The sequence below is a fragment of the Paroedura picta genome, chromosome 6 (genome assembly GCF_049243985.1).
Source record: "Paroedura picta isolate Pp20150507F chromosome 6, Ppicta_v3.0, whole genome shotgun sequence".
Taxonomy (NCBI): Eukaryota; Metazoa; Chordata; class Lepidosauria; order Squamata; family Gekkonidae; genus Paroedura; species Paroedura picta.
The window spans coordinates 89,914,475-89,940,663 of record NC_135374.1 but is presented as its reverse complement, the minus strand read 5'-3'; the positions used below and the strand labels follow the sequence as shown (position 1 = coordinate 89,940,663).

Below are 26,189 nucleotides of genomic sequence, written 5' to 3'. Positions count from 1 at the left end.
TAATCAGAACAGATTCAAGCATGGTTAAACAAAGCAAATATATGATGCAAAATATACGATCCATCTGGTTCTTCTGTAGGACACAAAACCCAAGGCCTCAGCACCACAAGATATAAAGAACTTAAGGCCCAGGACTGCAAAAACAAATTAGCAGAGAGGCTGCTTCATTTCACTGACCATCAGCATGTGGAGAACTGAGAAATGTGAAAATCTGGCACTGAATGTGTGACTACATTTTAGATAGAAGCGTAAGAACATTAGCAATGAAGACAAGTACTCCTGCCCACCAGGGGAAAAAACAGATCAGAGAGCTGAGTTACACTGCAGCTCAGTTCTCAATGCTTTTGAGTTCCTGAGGGGTGAAGAAGCAATTGGGAGGCCTCTGACTAGCAACCATGTGACCTTTTCCTTTTTCCTTAGCAGACTTGTTGCCAGCGCTGTTCCACTGCAATACCAGCATCATCATGTATATAGTTCTTTGTGCTTATTTGCTCTGCCATGTTACAGACATGTAATGCAGGAGGCAACAAATATGCCACCTCTTCCCATCAAGCATACAGCATATGCAGTGCTCATAATAGCTCGGGGGGAGGGCAGGGGGGTAGAATTTCACAGACCTTTGCCTGTGTTAAATTACTGGGAGAGGGCTGTATTCAGCAGAGTTCAGTTCTAGATGCTGCTAAGCTTCCCTGGAGAGTCTGGTGGTAAAGACATAATGTATAAGGCTGTGAAACAAAGAGGCTGGAGACTGAGAACTAGAGAGAAGATGCCACTGAGGGGATTGGGTTGGAATCTGACTCCAACCGGTATCAGAGATGGTTCCCTAGCATGTTCAACTCCACCCTCCACATTTTTCTGATCTTTGTGAAAACACTGAACAGTTTGGCTTATGTTATGTATGCATCACCATTCTTCCCTATCACTGCAACTCTTGAGGGTCATGAAACTGATAAAAAAGGCTAAGGATCTCTGGTGAGAAGGTGGAGAATAAATGCAAATATTATACCACATTAAAAGTGTTGGGTCCTTCCAACGATGTGTGCCACTGGTTGGCCCTCAGGGGAGGAGCATTCCCTCAATGGGGTGAGAGCTCTCCCCCACTGAGGGCCAATCAGAGGCTCTCCCCCCCCCATCTCCTCCCATTAGGGCAAAGCACCAGCAGGAAGTAAGCCATGGGGCTCTGGATACCTGTCCACCTGCCCTACTGCTGGCGAGGGAAGCACTCCTACCATGTTCTGCACAGGCTGCCTCACTCTCCCCAGGCTCCTGGCCACTGTGGAAGGGAATGGAAGACACAGCAAGTGTTCTCCACCCTGATCCTGCCACTCTTTACACCCTCCTGCCCGCTGGTGGCGGAGGCTGGGAAAGGATAAGCGGGTGTGCTGTGTGCCAGGGCCCTGCCACTGTCAACACCTTCCTGCCCACAGGAGGAGGAGTCAGAGAGGGTGTGCTCTGCTCCAGCTGCTCTCGCTGGCCTCCTGCAGGGCAGGAGAGCTGTGAGGGCCTTCAGGGCTCCCAGCCCATTTTTATAACAGGCTTAACCACTAGTACATCCATAAAATATCTACAGTCTTTGTTTTAGAAGCAAGCCTCCTTGAATTAAAAAAAATGCTAAGAAACAGATAAAAACAAATTCTTTTCATCCACTCACCTGTCCTGCAACACAGGAAAGAAAAGTAGATAATTATCTCCATTTATGGTAATTTTTCCACTTCCCTTGTCATAAACCGTAACTGTTGCTCTGGCTTTCTTTCGTCGGCCTTGAAAAATAACACCCAAAATATTATAGATTCCTTTTTTTTTTTTAAAGCATTTCAACTATCATGTATGGCAAGCTGGGCATGGGAACATCCTTGGAAAAGTGGAACTTCTCTCCCAAAAATTATTTACACCAAGACTGTCATGTAAGGGTAGGTGGGACCAAGGCTGTAGCTACTTTTCTAAGCATATTTTCTGCTTGAGGGCCAGTCAAGGGCAAAAATAAGCCCTCTCATTATGGAACCAGGTCCTGAACCTGGGGTGAAAATGGTTCTAGGCTGGGAAGTACCAATCTGTCAGCCTTCGAACAAGTCTCTTGCCTGTGAGCAAGTCTGATTCAAGTCATGAGGAAAGGCTGTCACTAGTTCTCGGTATGCAAAACTGACTGTTAAATAGGGAAATCTGTAGCTGCTGGAAAACTCAGTGAGAATGGCCAAGAGCCATCCCTTCCCACATCAAATCACAGACAATTTTAACCTTTCTACAACCTCAGCAATCTTTCTTACTTTTCACAAGTAGTTGTATCTAGAGAGAGAGAGAGAGACAAAATTGGCTCTATAATGGACATTTTATATTCAGCTACCATTGCTATGAATATTCCCTTTTTTCCCCCACCAGAGGGAAGCATACTCTGAGAATTCAAAATGGCAGCCAACATCTAAAACAGAAAAACATATCAACAAACTGGTTTCTTCAGAGCTGCATGATACACTGAGCCATGCATCAAAAGGGATCCACAAACCTGCTGAGCTGGAATACTGCACTTGGTTTCACAATTAAAAATCAGAAGACAATGGCCCAGGGTTTGATTCTAGAAGAGTATGAAGCAATAGCTGAACTTTGGAACCAATTTTGTAATGAAGGATTAGGAACAACTTTCTAAAGAGTCATAAATGCACACAGGGATCCATGGATAAGCTGCAGGAAAGAAGCAGGCACTTAACAACCTAATCGGAACTACATCTTGATATGACAACCTGTGCCCTCTCTCTCAGCTTTGGACCTAGCCTGGGTGATTCACGTAACAATCACCGCTACATTACATTTCTGCAACTTACTGGGCTTCTCTTGAGACTGTTCTGGAAACTCCAACTGGCAGAAAATGCAGCGGTGCGAGTCCTCATGGAGACCCAGTGGAGGGTGCTTATGAGGCCAGGGCTCTTCCAGCTGCATTGGCTCCAGATTGGAGACCAGATCAGGTTCAAAGTTTGGTAAAGATAAAGGTATCCCCTGTGCAAGCACCGAGTCATGTCTGACCCTTGGGGTGACGCCCTCTAGCGTTTTCTTGGCAGACTCAATGCAGGGTGGTTTGCCATTCCCTTCTCCAGTCATTACTGTTTTACCCCCCCCCCCCAGCAAGCAAGCTGGGTACTCATTTTACCGACCTTGGAAGGCTGAGTCAACCTTGAGCCGGCTGCTGGGATCAAACTCCCAACCTCATGGCCAGAGCTTCAGACAGCATGTCGGCTGCTTTATCACCCTGTGCCACAAGAGATGTTAACCTTTAAACCCTTAAATGCTCTAGGACTGGTGTATCTGTGGGACCACCTTTTCCACTATGCCCTTTCCCCAAAGGACATGAGACTGGCCTCAACCAGGGCCTGTAAGACACAGCTGTTCTATCAAGACCTACAACTGATGCCCTGATGGACCATCAAGAAGCGTGGGCCTCACTGCTGGAAATTGAGGAAGAGATTGCAACCCCCCCCCAATTCAAAATTAGTTGGGGGCTACTGTAAATAGGAAATGTTTTACTGAATATTTAAATGCTTTTATTGATTAATGTTATGTGTTGTTATCCACCCTGAATGTTTAGAAAGGATGGGTTATAAAAATAAAGATTTATTTATTATTTATTCATCTATGTACGTTTACTGAGAAGTCAGTCCTACTGATGTGAATGGGACTTAATGCCTACTAAGCATCCGAAGGATTACGGCCTGAGTGTCTTTCTTGTGTGTCATCAAAAACGATACTGCCAGCCATGAAGATATGGTTTCTGTCAATGATAGTCAGGAGGAGGCGCCAGGGCCCTTTCCCAAGAGTCTTTGACCAAGGAGTTGTGAAGCCAGGTCTGGCAGTGACCACAAGGTGGCCTGCATGGCTCACTCAAGCCTGGCTCTTGCTACTCTGCTAACAGCAGGCATCCCACAAAAGCCAATACGGTGTGATAACTAGCCACAGAAGGTCACTGGGTGACCTTGGGCCTCTTACACATTCTCAGTCTGATGTGTCTCAAGAAGTGAATGTGGTAAGCACAGAAAGGTGGGACATAAAGTAAATAAATATTAATCTTAGCTGAAGATAGGGGGCAGGTAAAAAGTATGTTGGTGGATGGATGGGATGAAGAGAAGGAAGCAGGGAAAGTTGAGCAAATAGGGGCTAGCAGGAGGAAGGAAAGAAGAAACAGCATGAGGAAGGGGATACAAGGGGAAGTTCGGTGCCTCCCACAAGTCCTTGCAGATTTCTAACTGGGCAAATGGGCCCAACCTGCCGCACCCAGAACTGGGCCCAGCTTGGCCAGCACTAGGTAATTGGGCCCAGCCTAGCAGCTGGTTCCATGCACTCAGCCAGAGTTTTCCCAGGCAGAGTTTGCTGAGAAGGTGGAAAATCTGAAGATGGAGGTGCAGATAAAGACAATTTGGCTAGTAGGTGGAAATAAGAAAGCATGAAAAAGGGGGGAAGCTGTAAGGGCTTTCAAAAGAGGGAAGAGAAAAAATAGTGAGAGAAGGGAAATGAGCTGCTGCCCCCCCCTCCAGTCCTTGTGGGTCCTCCACTTTCATCAAACAGATATAACAGTATCTAATAGGGTGCAGTACCGAGAGCAGGAATAACATTCGGTGTCACACAAAGGATAGCCAGACCAATGACGGAAGACATTTTATTATTTAATTCCTAAATACTGCCCTTTCCACATTAAGGAAAAACAAACAAAAAAAATTACCTTCTGCAGTGCTGAAGGCCACTCCTTGTTCATCATACTTTAAGGGTTCAATTACATGCTTTTTAGATTGTACAGGTAATTGCTTGCGGAATTTTAGCACATAATCTTCAATGCCAGGGCTTGGCGATGTCATTAATTTTTCCAGCAGACTAATACAGCGCAAATACTGGAGACAATAAAAATTCATTAAGGGGTGGGGGTGCAAGTGTAATTGCATTTGCCAACAACTTCTATTTTTACATGCTTGATCTTTTTGGTTCTGCTTTATTGATAACTTTGACAGAATGACATTTTTACATTTGCATGCTGCTTTCAAAACAACATGCAGATGTATAATTTTCTATATGAGTACAGATACCTCACTCTTCCCCCCCCCCCCCCAGCACAAATGAATCTGCAGTTCAAAATATAACCAACTCGTTTGTAATACAGGATTACCACATTAGAATGAACTTCATCTTAATTTTAAAAGAAATGTGGAGTGGGCCTCAAAATGAAATATACTTTGAGAAATAGTGATGGATAAACTTGTTTCCAGTAAGCTGATACGCACATTGAAATGGAAATCATTTTATTTTACTAAACGCCACTTCTGAGGTGATTATATTTCATAATACACAGAGGAAAAGTGTATCTATGCCATTGGTTGTTCAGTTGAAGTTACTTTAATGTTTATGATTTCCTTTAAAAACCAAACAATCAAGCTTTTCAAAAACTCAAGAGATACTTGACTTAAAGGGCAACCTCTTGAAATAAATTATCCTTTGCCACTGTGTGCTTTTTTAGCTACATCTTGAATGTGTGATTAGAAAGTAAAATGCCTCGTTGATAATACGTGGTCTTATTACTAAGCCTTGTTTGGACGTTTTATCCCAATCACTTCCTGGCCCTGGGCAACTAGGAATTAAAGAGGTAGTTGTGACCTTCCACATAAGGGCAGACATTACTGAAGAGATAGAAATTCACCTTGCAAGTTCGTGACATGAAGAGAGGCCCACCCACTAAACAATGGTTTTTTACCAAAGGAAAGATCAAGATGGGTAGTCCTGTTTGTCTGTGGCAGCAGAAAAGAGCAAGAACCCAGGAGCACCTTAAAGACTTAACAAAATTTGGAGCAGGGTATGAACAAAAACTCACACCTGCCACAAATGTTGTTAGTCTTTAAGGTGCTTCTGGACTCTTGCTTTTTTCTACCACCAATGTAAGGGTTAGATATTGTCACATAACCCTGAGAGCATAAAGGCAAGAATGTTCTTCACTGTGTTTTCCTTAACAGATAAACTCTTTGTTTCAGAGGTGCAGAAAGGCAATCTCTGGCCGGAGTTCAAGTTGCTCTCTCAGAAAGACTGCCCAATGTTCTTGTTATCTGTTTCAAAACCATATGGTTATGAGGTGAGCAGCTAAAACACACAGGGGAAGAAGGGAAGCCTAAGGGAAACTCACCAGGACTATAACCTTGGTACGGTGAAGTATAAGCAAACCATTGGTGTTTGCTAGGCAGAAAAGTGGGGATCATTTGTAATGAATGGTTGTTTGTGGCTGCTAAAAATAACTTAAATAAGGGCTTTGGGGTAGGAGAATTCCAAAGTGGGGAAGATGTTAAAAGCAGCAGGGAACAGAGGATAGGCCAGTGCTCCGGTGAGAGAAGTCAGAAGAGGAAACAGCACAAAAGGAAGTATTTGTTGTGTTCGCTGCAGTAGAGAGATTACTGAAATGATCTGGTGCAACAGCCAGGCATATATCAATAGTTTGGTATTTCTCCATGATTACCAAAAAGAATCTCTGAGGAAAGGTTACAGATACCTGCATTGTACAGGCCAGAATTTGGATGGCTGGGGGAAGGGGGGGAATTTGACATTTTTAGTAAATGTTATTACCTATAACTAGATTTCATTGAAACTTTGGTCAATATTAGGTGGTATAGGATTTTATCAGGAAATTATATTGAAGATGGCTTACTGGACATACTGCCTATGTGTAATAATTACAGTAATGTATTCTAAGCACTGGCAAGTCTTTGAATTTATAACTTCAGTTCCTTGTATATTGTGATCACCTGCTTCTGTTGAACTTTTATAAAGTGACACATAAAACTGATTGTGATGTTTAATAGGAATAAAAAGGTGTGTGTATGCGTGATTTTACACACACACATACACACACAGAATACACAAACATTTTGTGAGAGGTTTATTGAAAACAATCCTCATCTGTAAGGAAGACATTTTTTTTCTGAATTCTTAAAACAACCACCAGTAGCTGTTCCATTAGGTTACAGGGTTCATTAAATAAAGGAGATTAATTACTCACATCTTGCTTTGACAGTTTTTCTACTAACATTTCTTCCAATTCCTCCTTAATCAGCCATCTGCTGCCAATCAGGTTGCTGTTTAAAATATCACATATATTCTCTTTTTAACTAATCATGCAATTAGAGTTAGATTGCTAAGGACCACACAGGCAGTCACACTTCATTTAGAAATTCACTTTTTGCTTTGAGCAGTGAAAGTTACACTTACAAACTTACCCCTCCCAAACATATTCCCCCCCCCAAAAAAAACCCCTAAAAAGTTGTAGCTGTAACTTTACAATTTAATGGATCAACAGATAATTTTGACTAAAATGCATTTAAGACTCATCTTCATCGGGTTTCTAAGACAGAAAACACATATTAAATATTTACACTCATAATGCATTGAAATCTGCTACACAAAGTTCCAACTAAAACAGGAGTACAATTATTACAATTACTAGCTTCAAAGCCATTCCGAAGAACGGGCCTTGAAAGGGTCCCCTCCCCTGGCCAGGCAGCTTAAGGTGGCTTTGGGTCGCAGCTCAAGTGGGGCGGTGGCTGGCCAGCTCATTAGCAGGGCCAGGGCAGCCGGGCCTTAGCAGGCAGTCAGCAGGCCGGGAGGCCCTCGTTAGCAGGCCTTCCACCATGACCCTTTGCCCAGGGCCCTCTCCCCTTACCAGCTGCTGGCTCCAGGCACTGAGGCACGTCTGAGAGCAAAGAGGCTAGTGTCCAGGGACGGCGGGTGGGAGCTGCAGGGGCAGGGCCAATCAAAGCTTTGCTGGCTGCACCCCGATTGGCCCTATTCCAACTTGTACAGCTGGACACATCCCACCCCCAGGCTGTTTCATAAATATATAGAGGAACAACAATGGATAAGGATATAAGTCTTGTGGGACTGGAACAGCATATTGAGATCTGCTTTGTCACTACACAGGCAAGTTGCTGGTCTATACTAGCACAAAGTTACTGAGTTATACAAGATAGCATAGGGTTGACTTTGCCACATTTTAAAAACACTTCTAAAATTCTGAAGTTCTAAAATTCTAAAGTTTTCCCTTTACTTTAGAGCAGGGGTGGCTGAAGGCTCACCCAAACGGCTGACAAGGGCTCATGGGATTTGTAGTACATGGACATTTGGAAAGCCACAGTTTGGCCACTCCTGATATAGAGTTTATCTTTGAGAAGAAGATAAACATAGTCCAGCCTATTTTTTCATCAATTCCTTTTGTTCCCTCCCTTCTTGACCCCACCTTTTCCCAATTCCTTGACTTCTCTCTTCCTTTTTTAGCATACTTTCTCAATCTTGTAACTAAGATTATTTTACTTCTCTTTATTAACATCACAGAGGTTTTAGGTTTACAAGAAGGTTGTCTTGTGGTTTAATCCCCTCCACTTTATTTGGAGCTGTTTGACAATTCTTGTTCAATTCTCTTTGTGGCCAATGACTCTAATTAAATAATTTTTTCTTTTCATCAATTTGGCACCATTGTGGTCATTCTAAATCAACATAAAAATAAATTTCATAAATTCTACCTAAGGGACTAAGAAAAATCTTAACAATGTAAAGGACAGACTTCAAGGAGACAAAAATCCATAGAAAAGCGGTTATAGGGGCTGTTCTACCACTCATATAACTTACTGTTTAAGTACAGAGGTAACTTTTTAAACTTTCCCATATCACTCAATTTCTATATCTTCTTATAAACCCAGATTTTTGTAACATTGCTTTTACTTTCCAAAATTTTCACCTTCCCATGCAAATCCACTTTAAGTCTTCTTCCAAATGTCCATAGATTTATCTGTTCCATGCTGTCCATAAACCCTTTCCCTTCTTCTTCCACTCTTGCTGCTGTATTATTAAACTTTGTTATGTTATGTTCTTACTTTTTTGTAAGTCTACTTTTGAACAAGAGGTAGATCCCATGAACTAAATACATCCAAACTTTCCCAACGTCTCCTTCCCTTAGTAGCTCTGTGACCTCCCAAAACCTGATGAGTGTGTGTTTATGTGGGAAGTCATATAGAGTTTGGACCAGAGTTGTTCTCTTGCCCCGGAGGGACGGACCAGAACCAATGGATGAAATTAATTCAAAAGAAATTCTGCTTAAACATTAGGAAAAAGTTCCTGACAGAGCGGTTTCTCAGTGGAACAGGCTTCCACGGGAGGTGGTGGGTTTTCCATCTTTGGAAATTTTTAAACAGAGGCTAGATGGTCATCTGACGGAGAGGCTGATTCTGTGAAGGCTTAAGGGGGTGGCAGGTTACAGTGGATGAGCGATAGGGTTGTGAGTGTCCTGCATAGTGCAGAGGGTTGGATTAGAAGACCCATGAGGTCCCTTCCAACTCTATTATTCTATGATTCTATGTCACAGGGCTCTCAGAGACAAAATTGCTATGGGGTACACACTGATTGTAAGGAGAAGCAGGAACTGTGTCAAGTCACTATCACTTTCTTCTACTGCCAGTTTCTGCAGTCAAAAAAAGGAAATAAAAGAAAAAAGGGGGGAGAAGTTCACCTAAATCCCTTTCTATCCAAAGGTATTTTGTTAATGAGGTTCCCACAAACCTCAGCATCAAGTTGCTACAGATCTTCACTTGATCTTAGGTCAAGGTCCAAGAAACAATATTAGCAACAAGAGAAATGCCCAACTCCAATAATTCAACGAACTGAAGGCATGACTACTTTACCAGCTTTTGAAAGTATGGCATATGGACAACAAATGGGCATGGAGATACTTTTAGATATTAGGAAACCTTTAACAGATGTTGATATGTAGACTTGTTATCATTGTTATGTTTTTTTCCCTGTTTGGCATAATTAATTTAAAAGTGTTTTTATAGATCCTGGGAGACAGAGAGATACAAAAGGTTAGGGATGATCTATATCTGCAAGTAGCTTTGGATTGCCATTTGTAGAAATCAGCCCATTATTTCATTAAGATTAAAAAATTAACTAAGGCATACAAGTTTCCAAAACACCTAGGGCTCATACTTGACCACCAGTTTCTTTTTTCCAGGCTGTCAATTTTAAGGCTAGAAAAAAACAAAAATGGGGTAAAAACAACAACCCCCTGGAAAATCAAGGCAGGAGCCCAAAACTTGACCAACTAAAAATTAAAATATAATATGGATATTAATTACATAGTGCACAGAATCATAGGGTTAAAAATGACATAGCAATACCATTAAGAAATAAATCATAGCATATCCAATTCTAGAGAATCACAATAATGGTTTGCATGTACAATAACCAAAGGACCCTGAAGGCTTTCTTTGGTAGTCAAAATTATGAGCACACACAAACTATATCAACATAAAGTATCTTTTTAAGGCCAGGCAGACTGTATATGTCACAAAAAGTGAAGCCCCAAATAATGATTATAAATCACTTCTGCATATATTAATGAGCCCACACTCATCAAGCATGGTCACTAAGGACCACCATCCCATCCTGAGTCATAATTAAATTCCCAGTGTGTGTTCATGTGCAAACCACAGACCAAGGTTATTATATATGTGCAACCAATTATTATGATTCTCTGGAACCAGACGTGCAACTTCACGTTGTTGCTGATTAGACTTTAATGGTACCTTTGTATGTTGTTTTTAATCCTATGATTCTGCGTACTGCGTAATAAATAGTAATATTATGTTTTATTGTTTAGTTGCTCAACGTTTGGGTTCCTGGTTGGAAATTTTGAAACACTATTAAACAGTCTCATGGATATAATATTGTTTTAGCAACAGCAACATATTACATGGAATTATGCTGGTAAATTCTCCAGGAAAATGGCACCTTACAAAATGATGTATTTTTAATCATATTAAAAATGCACCTGCTCCACGCTCTCCCCAACATCAACATTACCATTATGGTCTCAAAGGTAACTTACATGTGGCCTTTGATCTCTGGAACTAATCCTTGAGCACGCATTTGATCTTGATGTGCCTGAATACCCAGTAATTTATCATAAATTTCCTACAACAAATGAGAATAAGAAGAGAGAGTTTCCAGTTATTTTCAAACTGCAGGGAAATAGTACTCTGGCAAGGATGCCTTTCTTATACCTAGTGGTTTGAAAAATATATGATCTACCACAGAGTGATCCACCACCGATTGATCAATATGGGATCAACCACTGGGGTCTCTTGACTGTCCCTGGAAGGGTTTCCTGAATGGGTGAGAGTCAATTAATTTTTATATGCTTGTTTATTAAATACGGCATAATGCCAGTCATACTAAAGAGATACAGAAGATTAATTTTTATATTTTTTATATTTGTTAAATATTTAGTGGGTGATATGACCATATATAGCCATGATGACCCACTGACCCGTCCCCAAATAGCCAATGATGGGCCTGGAGGAGGTGGGGAGGGGTCCCAGGTAGACCTGTATGCAGCTATGCTTCTCAACCAAATTCTGTATGATCATACAACTTTTGAGGTTTCTTGAAGCCTGAAGAATGTGTCAGGGGTTTCTCGGTGATAAAAGAAAATCGAGAAAGATGGGCCCAAGCTTTGGGAGAATCTTCATGACATAGTTTTAATTACAAAAACAAAACTGAACTTGCCACTGCTATAAGAGAGCAGGAAATAAATAAAGACAGAATGTGTAGGAGAAAAGTGTATACTTGGTATTGTGAAGGGCTCCAGAATGTATCAGTTTTGTTATTGTTAACCTGCCCACGACAACTTGCATCTTGGGATGGGTGGTCCACATCACTTTTTAAAAGTTTTTAAGGAAGCATTCAAGCACCAAAAATTTGCTTGTCATTACTCCAAATGCCCTTTCCGTCTACCCTTTAAGCATACAAGGGATGCTTCAGTTCATATAAACATTTTTTAAAAAAATAAGCATGCATGTAAGTAATAAGAGTTCAAACCAACAGGCACCTAAAGGTAATTGTTACAATATAGCAGCTGCCTTCTAAAAGTAAGCCCTAATTTTAATGTCAAGGAGCAACCAGGCATACCCAAAAACACCTGAAGCATGTTCTGAAGGTATTGACAGAAAGACAATATACACAAACATAACAAAGAATATATAAATGAATATTTCCTAGTGGGGTGAGCTCTGCTGCCTTCAGAAATAGGAATCTCAAAGTCAGACATCCTAATCACTTGATCAAGAAATAATATGGTCGACTCTCTCAAACCATGCACCTTGCACCGTGCTACAGGCAGAATGCCATACATCTATTTTGCCCTTAAAAGTGCATCACATCCATTCAATTAAAAAATTACACCCCCCCCCCATTTTTTAAAAGTTGGACACAAAAGGAAGCACTAAATACACAATGAGCTTTGGCAGCAACAAGGAAGAAAGTGTTCCTCGAATCACTGACTGAACAAGGTGTGGTAGACATACCCTTCCAAACTGCTGCTTAAATGATGCATGGCTAGAGAACCAAATTTCAAAAGGCTGCGCTTTTAACTGAACTTATTTGAACAACAGGCTTTCTTGTCCAATGTAATTAAATTATCCAACTCTTGACTTGCAGTTCTTGCTCAGCGTTCTTCTTTTACTATAATTTCTTTAGTATTTTAACTGGAGGTCCTAGAAAATGGACCCTTTTCTCTGGAGCCTGGGAAATCTCCCAATACAGCTTATGAGCTCGGTCCCCAACCAACCCCCCCACTTTTTTTTTTTTTGCAAGATTCCAGATTCTCAAGAGTGATAATTTAGAATAATGCTAGACATGCACAGACTGAACGGAGCATGCTGCTCCAGCTTTAAGCATCTGAAGGTTCAACGATTTTCAGATAATGCAACTGCATGACAATTTATCTCATGATGATTCTGATGACGTGGAGACTAAACTGCTAATTCCCACGATGTCATATATGAGCTGATTTCTGACTCAGAATGCATTTTAAAATTTTTGTAATATATTCAGCGTGAAATGTATGGGTTTTTTTCAAACTGCAAAAACATTTTCGAAAGGATAACCCAAGTTTTTCTGACAATACTTCACCATTTTTAAGTTTCTATCTTCACCATGAGGGCTGGAAATCCTTTAAAAATAAAATGTTACTGCACTGGATTTTACATTCTGTGGAGTTCTGGTCTCAACCCATATTTCTGTCCCATTACAACATGGTATAGATTTGCCTAGAACAAGGTAGAAATCACACAATATTACAGGGACATGGGATACATGAGACGTTTCCACTTTGTCTGTGCCACATCAACTTATTCTGTCCCAGGAAGTCGCAGAGGCATTATAGAGATGAGATTAAACACAACAAAACCAACCAGTAATCTACCTTGATAAGTTTCTGCCTACTGCATTCTATTCCCATTTTTATCTTTTCTCCATTTCTCAAACAGTTTGGTGGTTCTTAAATTTATGAATGTGTACAGCCGTAAAGGTAGGCATGTGCAAAATTGTTAGCAGGAGAACAGCTCAATGGATAGGATAATGGTACGTGCTATCTTGCAAAGTTATGTGAATCTGGGGAAAACATTCGCGCCTGAAACATTTCAGGAGAAAAAACCCTTCTGTTTTCTAAATGGATGGTGCTGTTTTCAGAGGTGAAACCCACAGTCATAAATATACATGCCTGTATTCCCTACAAACCTTAGCTATTTTGCAGTAGATTTTCTAAGAGACTTGGGAGCTCTATATGTATTGTCATAAAATAAAGGACTGAACCCTTGATCTTGTCAATTAACAAGGTGAACATATTTTTAAGATGCAGAACTCACGGGACTGGATGTGTTTTGAAACATACCCTGAAAGAACACTCATGCCTTTCAAAGCTAGTTTTTGCTATGAATTGTGAGGGTGTGTCTCGGGGCTTTGTATATAACCAATCTCAAACACCAGACATGAAATTTTTATGCTATTGTTCCTTAGAAAAAACATATATTCAAATTGGTATATTTAAAATATTGCTTAGCATTCTAGTTTAAGTGACTATCAGGGGATGGAAAAGTGTGAAGAGATCCAAAAATCTGTTACGTACAGCATGAAACGTGTTACCTTCTCCATACTAGAAATAAGGCACAGACACAACTTCCATAAAATAAGTGTGCACAACATTTTACAAGCTTGACGAGTTGTCTTATACAAGCTTGACGAGTTGAAAGGTTAAGTCTTCCCAGTGTGCATTTGACTCAAATATAATTTTTGCAAGACGCAAACAAAACTATATTCAACAAGCAGAGAATAAAGGTGAAAAGGGAGACTATAAAAGTTGCTGAAGTTATAATAAGGTCTAATATTCAAGTCATATATGAAAAGGAGTTGAAGATGGATGGCATTACAAAGGTACCTAATTTTAGAGGCTATAGTTACTTGTTAAAGTGGCATAGATTACTTGCCTCAATTGAAATTAATAAAAACTGGTAAGTCAGAAAGGGAACACATTTAGGAAAAACTTCAATTTTTAATTAGTTATAAATTACAGATGGCTGAGTAAAAAAAAATGTGATTTTTCCCCATAGACTTTTTAAAGGAGCAATTCTGACCCAGACAAAAATTTCCTTAATTCTTATGCAAGTGGTTCAGAATATTCTCCCTGTACTCCTGAGAACATTAGATATCTTATTTAAAATTATTTACATTATTTTTAATAAGGACATCTACAACACTATAATACTACTCAAGCAAACTTTTAAAATCTCTTATAAAAATCAAAATAGATTTCACATGAGGAAGACTTAATCAAGGAGAAAGGGTAGAAATTCTTTCAGAAAGGTTCCATCTCAGGAAAACCTTACATACCGTTTTCAAAGCCAACCAATAGCTAAAATAAAGTTGCGCTCCTTGTAATTTTTTTTTAAAAAATTTCTTCATTATGATGGAATGCAACAAAACATCTTGCCCTTGGGTTGCTCCATTTCAGCCAAAACAAATGCAAATGGCCTGTCAGATGACAGCTGCTTTGATAAGGCTCCTTTACAAGACCTGCATGCTTTACTTTTTTCCCGTGAAACTTGGGATGAAAGGCAGAAGGCAGGAAGAGAATTAATGTAGCATACAGTCTAAAGGCAATGCTACAACCGTGATTAAGTAGAAAAGCTAAAAGGCACAGATTTTCCACAGCCTCTCTGCGTGCAACCCATCCGTGTAACAAGTTGACAGGCCTAGCGCGTCAGCTCCATCATCCCCTCCGACAGCTAAAACGCAGCGCTGCATCCCTTTTCAGAGAAAATTTGCGTCTGCACCATGAAGCGTTGTACATTATTTCTTAGCACTGCAGGGGGCTCAAGTCCATATGGAACCTTCACAAATATTACCACAGATCAAACCAGCGGCGTTTCGAGGCAGATTTGACATACCTATTTAAATGAACAGTAGGGGTCCTCAGGCTGCCTCAGGCTGTGCAGGAGAAAACCTCTCTAGAAAGCCTCCACTGCAGCTCCATTACTCAGCAAAGACACACTCTACATTTATCATTCATTTCATTTCTGCCAGGGCAAGAAGCTCATTTGCCCAAGGTCAACCAAAAAAAAAAGGGGGGGGGAATTCTTCTCTTTTCCCTCTAAAAAAATAATAATAAATGTACCTGACAAGTGGAGATTTTTGTCCCTTTGGGTGTGTAGAATACAAACACATACCAGATAATTCTAAAAAAAGCCCCAGTAAAGCTGATCTTTTTATAGGAGTCCTATAGATGTGACTGCATCCTGCCCCCCAGTAATAGATAATGAGGGAAACAAGGGTTTGACACTGTCCCCATACTAAGCAAGATGTTTGTGTAAATTTGTGCACTTAGGTCAACAGTTTTCCTCTCCTGGTCTTCCAACAATACATAGGTGGCCCAAACAGTATGAATATGTTATTTATTTCAAGAACGCCAGTTCAAGGTTTTTAACCTTAGTCTCAAAGTACATTACAGGATTACCTGCCTTGCTGGCTGCCTGGCTTTGACAACTGGCAGCTGTAAAGCCACAGTGAGTCTGAACAAGGACATTTGATGTTTAGAGTAACAGATGGCTCAGAGCATTTCTCTGAGAACCCCTCAACTTTACTGTGCAGCACTCGTCTTGCACAGCCTGTTTGACTGACCACCTATTTCTTAGAACTGCTGGGAAACTTTACAGAAATCATGAATATCACATATACCAGTGTGTGGATTCCATGTCCAAAAACTTACTGCCCGTAACACAACTGTACTGTTTCCAATTAATGATTGGGGGTGGGCAGACTTGTACTTGTCTGTCAATCTTTCTGAAATCCATGGGAAAATGGACATCATACCAAATCAGTACAGTTGTCCAAGAATGAGGCTAGGGTTAGTTTACAATGCAGCAAAAAAACAAATCTGAGGAAAATAGAAGTTTCCCATAGTGCACCTGATGGGAAAGGCAAGGGAAAACTAGCTCATAGTGACAAAGTGCAAGGGCTTCAGTCATTTTCAAACCCAAATTACACATTGATGGACAAAGCCCCCATAGAAACATTCTCTCCCCTATTCTGACTGGAACCGCTCATCTGGATTAAAAGAACTAAAACACCACGGCTATAACAGACAGGACGGCTGGCAACATTAAATAATTTAGCAGCCACTCAAACCCAGGAAGCAGAAAGTTGGTAGCATCCTAATTAAATCACATGATCAGCAGCTATAATTGCTAAAGAATAAGTTTTACGCAGCTCCTGGCTACAGGCACCAAACTTCCTAAACGGAATCCTTAAACTAATGAGCACAGAAAGCACCATTTCCTAATCCATGTTCCTGCAAAGAGCACAGAAGCCTGATTCATAGACCTTGGCCAGAATTAAGGAACCAGTGAAATTGGTTGGTCTTTTTGTCTGGGGACCTCTCCCTGCCATCTTCTGCTTAAAGTCTCTTGTCTTTTTCTTTTCTTGTTCTTTTGCTCTTTGTGTATCCCCTTTTCAAAAACAACAACACTGCACTCCTTATATAACAGCCCTTTCATTAGAAGCCCCTTCTGCAGTACTTCTTTCTCTGAAGAACATATTCAAAATTGATTCTGAATTCAACTCCAGTCATCTACCATAACATGAAATCTTTGAAATACAGTGAACCAGACTAAAGCTTAAAACTAAAGCTCAAAAGTCCAATTTCTTAAACTGCCAAGGAGTTTAACCCAAAAACAGCATGAGTTAGGTATGCACATTATACTGAAGGTAATTTTAATTTGAGCAGGGGGGTGGAGGAAATCACAACTTACGTGCATTAGTGAATAATAAGATTGTTTCCCAGTGTAAAAAAGAAAGTGAAATGGACGTCCATCTTCATCCCATTGGATTGCTAAAGGAAAGACATTAAAAATTGCAGTAATTATAAAAAAATGAGAACAAACTACAGCCCACATCACCCTCCTTAAATAGGACTAAATGTACTGAGCGTTTTTCACCCTTCACCATTCAGTGGTTTGCACATCAAAATCTCCACAGATAATTTACCCTACTACATAATCACTCTTAAAGGTTAACAATCCTGTCTGATATGTGACCTAACCTTCTCATTCTTCACTTTAAGCTTATTACCAATCAGCCTGGTTTTAGGGATGATTTAAGCATGCATTTTTCCCCCCTTGTGACAATTACCACCAAGCCTTTCTTCCTCATGTAACCTTGTTGCCTGCTTCAAAAGCACACGAGACTTCCTGGCTGTGAACCTCCACCTGGTCTTGTCAATCCCTGCCAAAGTGAGGAAGCTGTCAACACTCCTAGCCCAACCGCATTTAACGGTGGGGAGAGACAGACAAGGCATTTGCCCTTTTGTGGGCTGAGGGAATGAGCAAGGAGGAGAACAAACCAAGGCAGCGCCTTATAAAGTGCTCCTTCTTTCTCATAGGAGCTTCTGGCCACCTAATCAGATCTGGGCTACGGTAAATGCGGTAAAATGAGGTGGGAGAGTCTTAACGTGATAAATTGCATCGCACTAACGCAAGAAAGTAGGTGACAGCTTTAAAATGTCCTGATGCATAAAGTTCTCCTTGCAAATAGTAAACTAGCACAAGAAGTGGATTGGACCCCTACTGTGCAAGATCTTATTTGCAAGGAATTTCTCCTCCAAAAACAGTATTCAATGCCAGCAGGCTGGAGTAGTCCAGCACGTTCTACCATCCTACAGTACTTTCATCTCATTCAACTGCAAGAGAAGCCTGGGTTCCAGAGCTGCTTATTTTAACAGCACATAATTCCAAATACACCTGCTCTGGATATTGGGAATGCAGCCTTAAATTGGACTAGATGGCCCTGGAGATCCCTTCGAACTCTATGATTCCATGATTCCATCCTTACCACAGTTCCTCTATATATTTTTGAAATGGCCAACTGGGCGGCGCTGCCTGGGTCTCAGGGCTGCTGTCTGGTCCTCCGAGACCACGGGCAGCAGGCCAATCCTGTGGCACCCAGCACAGCCCCTAGACCAGTGGTTCCCAACCTGCAGGCCGCGGCCCGGCGCCAGGCCACGGCTCCCTCTCCCAGCCCCCCCCCGCAGTAAAAAACTTCCCAGGCCGCAAGCTTGCGGCCCGGGAAGCTTCTTACTGCGGGAGGGCGGGGAGAGGGAATCAGGGCCGGGCCGCGCACCGCGCGGGCACAGCCCACAGTTGTGGCCCGATGCGCGGGCGCGGCCCAATGCCCTGCTGGTCCCCAGCCTCAGAAAGGTTGGGGCCCACTGCCTTAGACCACCCGCTTTCCCAAGCCGCATGGGAACACTCGCCCAGCCTTGCTGCCACACAGCTCCTGGCCAGTGCGGACTGTGCCTGGCCCACTTAGCTCTTCCGTTGCTCCAGAACGGCCCTCAACGTGCCTAGCCGGCAGTGACGTCCCGTGCCCCTCTGCCTGCACCCCATAGAACTACCTGCTCCACAAGCACCTTTTCGCCCCGCGCCCCTATGCCCACCACGGAGCTCCCGCCTCTACTGAGGCCTTCCCCGCAGCACCACCACGCCGCCCCCACGCTGCCTGCCACCGAACCCATGCACTCTCAGCGCCCCAGGCCACAAGCATGACACTCCCCAGCCGCTCGCTGTCCGCTGCCGACATGCTGACACCGTCCCCATTCACCAGCCGCCGCCCTCTCCACCGCCAAGATGTAAGCCCCCAGCCTTCCGCGCGAGCCCGCCACTGCTCAGGCCACTTCCCAGCCTCCTGCCTGCCACCAACCTGGTAGCTGCTGCACCCATTGCCTCTGGTACGGACCCCCCCCCACTTGGCCTGCTCTCCTTGCCGCTGCCCACTAGTGCCTTCGAGTATTTTCATAAGTTTTTTTTTATAGGTAAACCAAGGGGAGATGACAAAAAGAATCAGGTACCAAATATCATACCTGAACATAATATTTACCTCCACTTACCTCTTTGCTTTGGAAATATTTCAGTGGGATGCTGTTTAAGAAAATAAAATCAAGTTAATGCACTGATAAAGCACACCTGTCTTGATATCAACTAGACTGAATATGGTTCTTACCTTCATTATAGGTCTGGCCCTTTTGTCAAACAAGCCAGATGGAAAGAGGTAGGAGATAGCTTTCTGCAGACAAACAGATATTTTGTTGGTTATAATTTTTATAGAGTGTTAGGTGTTTCACAAAAATCTAGCATTCCAGAAACTTTAACATTGCCATTCAATTGTAACCTCCAAAGGTGATTGTTACAATGATGGCTAAGAGGCAAATGTTGGCTACATAATTTTCTGCTATTCAACGTTTAATATAAAAGTTGATTCGTGCACTTTATGAACTCCATGTTATGAACTCTACTAGGAAAGCTACATGTGTGATTCCCCCTCCATGTGCTTCAACTTCTTTCTGTTAACAATGCTACAGGATCATGGAGATGAATGGGTTCTCAAGGCAAGCTTAAAATGCCCCGCCAGAAATGAACAGCCATACACCTATTATCTTTCCCCATTTAATTCAATCTATTGTATATAGTGATTTCTAACCCATCCAAATAATTGGCTCTGATTAAACCCTAACCAGAAACTCTTCTGCTATAGAGCACAAGACACATACATGATTCACTTTCTTCATTTGTTATCCTCACAACCACCTTGTGAAGGCTGACTTCGTGTGACTGGCCAAGATCACATAGGCCTATTCTGTATGGCAGTGGTCCCCAACCTGCGGGCCGCGGCCCGGCGCCGGGCTGCAAAGGCCATGGCGCCGGGCCGCGGATCCCCTTCCCCGCCCCTCCCCCCCGCCGTAAAAAACTTCCCAGGCCGCAAGCTTGCAGCCCGGGAAGCTACTTACTGCGGGAGGGCGGGGAGAGGGAATCAGGGCCGGGCCGCGCCCGCGCGGCCCGCGGGTGCGGCCCGATCCACGGGTGCGGCCCGCGGGCGCAGCCGGGCGCGGCTCGTGGGTGCGGCCCGCGGGCGCGGCCGGGCGCGGCCCGATCCGCGGGTGCGGCCCGCGGGCGCGGCCGGGCGCGGCTCGCAGGCGCGGCCGGAAGCGTGGGCGTGGCCTGCGCGGTCCCTGCGGGCGCGGCCCAATGCCCTGCCGGTCCCCAGCCTAATAAAGGTTGGGGACCACTGCTGTATGGGGCCGAGAGGGTGGTCATATGGATATGGGGCAACTCCCCAATTCCAGATGATGCAGCTGCTGGACAGGCCCCCTCCTGGGCCACTGTGAATCAGGCCCTCAGTTGGCCTGGGCTAAGGAAATACAGGAGAATCCATAGTCCCTTAGCCTGCTGCAGGGACCACCAGGGCCTGTCCTGTGGCAGGCCTGTATGAACAGAGAACTGCCCTACAGTGGCCCAGAGAGGGCAAGAAATACCCTGGTTGGCTTCACAGTGCTTCACTGCACTGTAGGGTGGACCAGGGCATTGTTTTATTTATTTTGCAGGAAGGTGGGATTGCGTTCTATGCAAAATAACGCCCCATCCCCCCGCACAGTAGAACTTTTAGATGCATTGTACTGGATGAGGGAATTAATTGTACTGAATACCTAGTTAAACATTTATTTGGCTACATTTCCAGTTTGTTATTTTAAACTATGCAGTGTAAGGAACACCAACCTTCCTGAAGTCAGCAGGCCTGGGCCTTGTCAGTTCATTGGTGGTTGGGAACCACCTCAAATATCTATGTATACTGCCTTAAGATTCAAGGACTGGCAGGATGTTATGCAAAATTAAAGATGGTCCTGAACTTTTATGTACATGCATATACATTCTGGACAAAACCTTTTTTAACTGCACAACAATGAGAAATAAGTCTCAAATCTGCAGTTTGTTTTTTCCTCTCTGAGGAATTGTACTTCATTGCTGGTTACATTAACTCAAGGGTATAACGTGCTGATGATATACTTTATGTGGACACAGATTGGTTTGTCAATCTTGTCAAACCACTTAATATGTGTGAAGTGTATAAAGACTTCACCTACCACTTTATTAATACCCTATTGGCATTCTAAACAGAAATTCTGAGAATTCAGCCGCAAACAAAAAAGGATTAACTTGATTTTATGGAATAGTATTTTGTTTCTCTTAGCACTTTGACAAATTCCCATTTGTTAGTCAATGGGGATATTGTACACATACACAGAGTAGGTGAACATCTATTTGTGAACAAATGGGGATTAATTATAATGACAATAGGAAAACCCACTGTGAGCCAACGGATATTAAATACCATATAAAATAACATATGAAAAGAATATATTATCTAATTCTGGGACCAACTGTGTATACTTATTAAGAAATCTCTTCTTTACTAGCCTGCTTGACTTGATTCAAACATTAATCTCAGCTACAAAAGCAAAAACTCCATAACAGAATAGGCTATTTTTTGTGTACATTCTAAGCAGGTAGGCTATGAGCCTAATCCTATGCATGTTTATCCACAAGCAAATCCCACAGTGTTCAACGGGACTTACTTTTAAGCAAGTGTGACTAGGACGGCAACTTAAGGGAACCATGAAGTCACAGATTAAGAACATTAATTCTACATCAAACTCTTTTAGACAACTGTTTACTTATTTGAGAACTAGGCATACTGTTAAAATCAAGAGAAAAGCTACTCTGAGTTTGCTTGAAAACCCTTAACTGCAAGCAATTTGCAAAAAAATCACTTCAAGTGACTTCTGATAAAACTCTCTATATATTAAGCATTTGCAGTGGCTAAGGTCATCATTCATCGATGAAGACTTCAAATTTTATTTTGAGTTGTGGTGCATCCACGGCCAGCACGCTCAGTCATCTAATTTGGTCAATGCAGCCTCCCCCACAAAAAAAACCAACCTGCAGTTGCTGATACCACTTCTCCCAAAGGGGTGTTTCTATGGACAACTAATTACATCCAAGTTTACTGTGCAATAGCGACTTGTTTCTCTTAGCAGCCATCACTAGCATCAGGTTATTAAGGAAACCATGGTAATTGTTTCTATTATATAGAGTATGGCTCTTTTTTACTCTCAACAACGTTGCATTTTATGTCCCATCCTTCTTTCATCGTGGTACTCAATGTCGTGTATAGTTCCAGGTGATTTCCCATTGGACAGACCCAGACCTGCTTAGCTTCTGAACACCCTTCAGAAACTTTGACATTCTCAAGACAGCAAATGCAACAGCAGCTCTAATCAAGAGGGCAACTCTTGGATGTGAAGAATAGCTCTGAAATAGGCGAGCCACAAACTAAGGGCAACCTTAAATATCAAATTCAACACCATTCTAGGTACCACCATCAGATGAAATAAAAGGAAAAACCAAAGTGCATCAAAGCACATGCCATATGGGAATCTTTGCATGATGTCCTAATATTGAGATGTTGGAAATCCTAAGTGAGAGGGGCTAAATCATTTCTGTGTTTGAAAACATGTTCCTGGCTACCACAACCACCAAGATGTTCCAGAACATGCTTATGCTGTCAGCCTGGCTTTGAAGTGGGAGTACTATAGGCTTGATCATATTCCTTGATTACCCTTCTTTCCATCCAACTGGAAGCTCAGCAGCATCAGAATTAAGCTTTCGTTTATTTGCTCAGTTAAACATCAACTTAAAAAGTTTTCATGCATCTGTACAAAGGATTTGGGATAGACAATGTTTCCATATTTTGAATAATTTATTTAATGATTCACATGATTTATTTAATTATTCACAATTTTCCCATCAGCCGAACAAAGAATTAAATTTCACTTCTGGGGGAAAGGGGAACCTGAAGGACAACATGAGAGCGAGAATCTGTGGAAGCTGCCCACGTAGTCTAACTCCCATGATAACATGGAGACTCCTACAACAATGATTTTGCGGGGAAGAGGGAGGCCTATATGACAGAGTAGGTTTCCACACCAATACCACCAGTCATAAAGGGACGTCCTGGAAAGAAAGTTAATGGGTTCCAGCAACAAGTAGTTCTTAACCTGTGTAAGAATTTCAGCAACAACCACACAAACATCATACAAATAGTGCCTCAAATTTACCCTGGAATAATCCTTCATTAGATAGAAAAGGAGCCTCAAAATGTGTCAGCCAATATCTTGTAGGACGTGCATGGGTGTTACAGATAAATGGCCATATAATCAGGATCAAATTTGGAATGGACTGATAGTTATTCCTGTCCTATTTTGATCATTGTAATAATGTTAAGTCTCCACAATCTTTAAAAATCAACCTTGCAGATCGAATATACCTTTAAGGAAACTGGCGTGTGCCAGTTATTACATATAACTGTACTATGTTATTCCATATTATTATTACAAATGCTACTATGTTATTCCATAGTATTGCAGCATTACTTCAAAGGAAGCTATGGGGTTTCAAGAAACTGTTTAGGACTAATAAAGATAATATAATCATATAATATTATTACAAATGTGCTCATGCTAATACATGCGGTGATTTTTATTTATTTTAGAATTAGCAAACAGATTTTCAGGAAAACTGAGATATTTCCCAGCTCTCTTTCAATTGGATATCACAGATAAAACATTACCTTCTGAAGCTCAAGTTTTTTCAGGTTATGCTTCACTGCTCTTACTTCCAGTCCCAAACTTGCCTTAAATCAACTTAGAGCAACTCCACGTTTGGGCACTAAACAACATAAGATGTCTTAAATCTTCACTAGTTGTGAACCTGTATCATATAAAATTGATATGCTGTTGTTGGAAAGGAAGCTCTCTTTTTCCTTTTAATCAATGCGCTTCAGGCCACAACTTTTTCTTTTTTCTTTCTTTTTTTAAAGAGAACAGTCTCCCAATACCCTTGCCCAAAGGCATTTGTCAATGGAACCAATTTCTTAAAAACATTTGTTTTACATTTAGGCATTAGACAAGTAGTCAGCAAGTCAATGTCAACCAAGACCTTTGGCCTACCCCTTCCTCTGAAGAGTCTTAGTAACCACATATTAATCCAATATAATAGCACCATTCACTTTTCTTCATAACTATGAATAAGGAACCTTTTTAATTAGACTGAGAGATGTAAACCAAGTTGTTACTGCAGTCAACAGATAGCAAATTATTATTATAAGTAAGCTGGAAGTACATATAACTTTTGAGGATAGTGTCCTACATGTCAAATGATCTGCCAGATTGAAAACTAAGGCAAATTGTTTACTACATACGGTAAAAGTGAAATCGCCAAATAAAAGGATTACATTTGCAACCCAGGGAAAAGCTCTAGGTCAGGACTGCAATCTCTATTAATTAGGTATCCCAGCTGGGCAGCGGGCATGCAGCTGTTAACTTGATCAATGACTTACCTAAATGTCATCTCTACTGATTCGCTTATAAATTACCAGCAAGTGAGACTAATGTACAGGTGCTAATTTATTTAAACTGTTCTCTACAGTTCTACATTGCTTTATAAACTGCATCTGGCACCTAATGTTAGCTGTCAGTTGTACTTAGACATGCCTGTCCTAACGACTCTGTTCATTAGAAATGAGCACAAATTACGAAATATTGTGAAAAATGATACATCAAATGGAATGGGCAAAGCGAATCAATTAGAGAAACTTCATACTGCATATTCACACATAAGAGAATAAAACATCCTGATTTCAGAGCACGGTCTATAATACCAATTAAAAAGCAATTGGTAGACTTCTGCAGAGTTATATATCAATTTGCTAGGTTCTCCCCCACCCCAAGACATACCCTTGTAATTTACAGCTTAACTTTTTCTATTTCTTCACAATATAACCACGAATAAAAACCTGCACTGTGCAAGAATCCACTGGAAATAAAGGACTGACACACGGTTAACACATTTCCCGATGTGGCACGTTTTAAAACATACACATCCAAAATGCCAGGAAGTTAAAGAACCCAAGGATGTCAACTTTGGAAAAGCACTGCATGCGCTGATTAACAGTAGACGACAGGAGATGCATAAGCACTCATCAGAAGGAATTATTACCATTCCAAGTGTAAAGCCTGGTAATTGTGCTGCCACTGCTAAGCGGCTTTCATATTTTTATAACAGAAATTTAATTATGTATAACAGACACCGTTATACAGCCTAAGCATTTACAACACCTGATGTTATGTGAGCAAATCGAACAAGCATTACAAGCACTGTGCTTTGCTAAGTAAGATGTTGTTCTTTGTTGTCTTCACCTTTTTACACGTATAAGATGAAAATGTTGAACTGGTCTTACACTTGACACCTGTAATAAGGAGAAAATGAGATTGTCCGGGTTATAACCCGTTTTCTTGACGCGAGTGGGTGCTAAGGTTCCTCTTGCTTTACGTGGAAGCTTGATGCCACCTTAGGCCGAAATGAAGGATCCAGTCCAGGCACCACTCTGGCTTTGTGCACGATGCAGAAATGTTTATTTGCTGACACCGCTGCCAACTCTGAGGCTCTCCTGGCTGAGGTGATGGCCCAAATGGATGTTTGGTGAGGCACTGCAACCCCACATTTAAGTTCCAGGTGGGATATGATGAACCACTGGGGGACCTGTCGCCACCACTCCCTTCAGGAACCTGAGGATGTGTGGATGTCTTGAGAAACGCTTCCCATCTATTAAGGGCAGGACTGATGTTAATGCTGCTACCTGTCCCCATAAGGTCACTGCTTTTAATGTCTGCTTCACTCCCTCTTGGAGGAAATCCAGCACCTCTTTGGCTTTTGGTCTCAAAGAGTTTACTTTCTTTCTCCTACGCCACCTTATACCTTCCATGTATAATTGCAGATTTTATTTGTAGATCGACGTCTGGATGACAAAATATTGCTAATTGCACCTTCACTGTAATCTAAGGTTTCTAAAACTTTCCGCTCAATCTCCAAGCGGTTAAAGTGAGCCATTCTGGATCTGGGTGCCAGACT

The 26,189-nt window shown here is 41.8% G+C and overlaps 1 protein-coding gene across 1 annotated transcript in view; it reads right to left on the bottom strand.

Annotated features, from left to right (window-relative positions):
- The window catches only part of MRPS9 (mitochondrial ribosomal protein S9), a 47,257-nt gene that overhangs the window by 4,068 nt on the left and 17,000 nt on the right, over positions 1–26,189 (bottom strand). The window contains exons 3-9 of the mRNA XM_077343583.1: positions 19,390–19,452; positions 19,277–19,307; positions 17,145–17,224; positions 10,889–10,974; positions 7,013–7,088; positions 4,703–4,868; positions 1,652–1,760 (exon numbers count right to left, since the gene is read on the bottom strand). Of these exons, the coding sequence (XP_077199698.1) occupies positions 1,652–1,760; positions 4,703–4,868; positions 7,013–7,088; positions 10,889–10,974; positions 17,145–17,224; positions 19,277–19,307; positions 19,390–19,452 (611 nt within the window). The remainder of the gene's footprint in view (positions 1–1,651; positions 1,761–4,702; positions 4,869–7,012; positions 7,089–10,888; positions 10,975–17,144; positions 17,225–19,276; positions 19,308–19,389; positions 19,453–26,189) is intronic.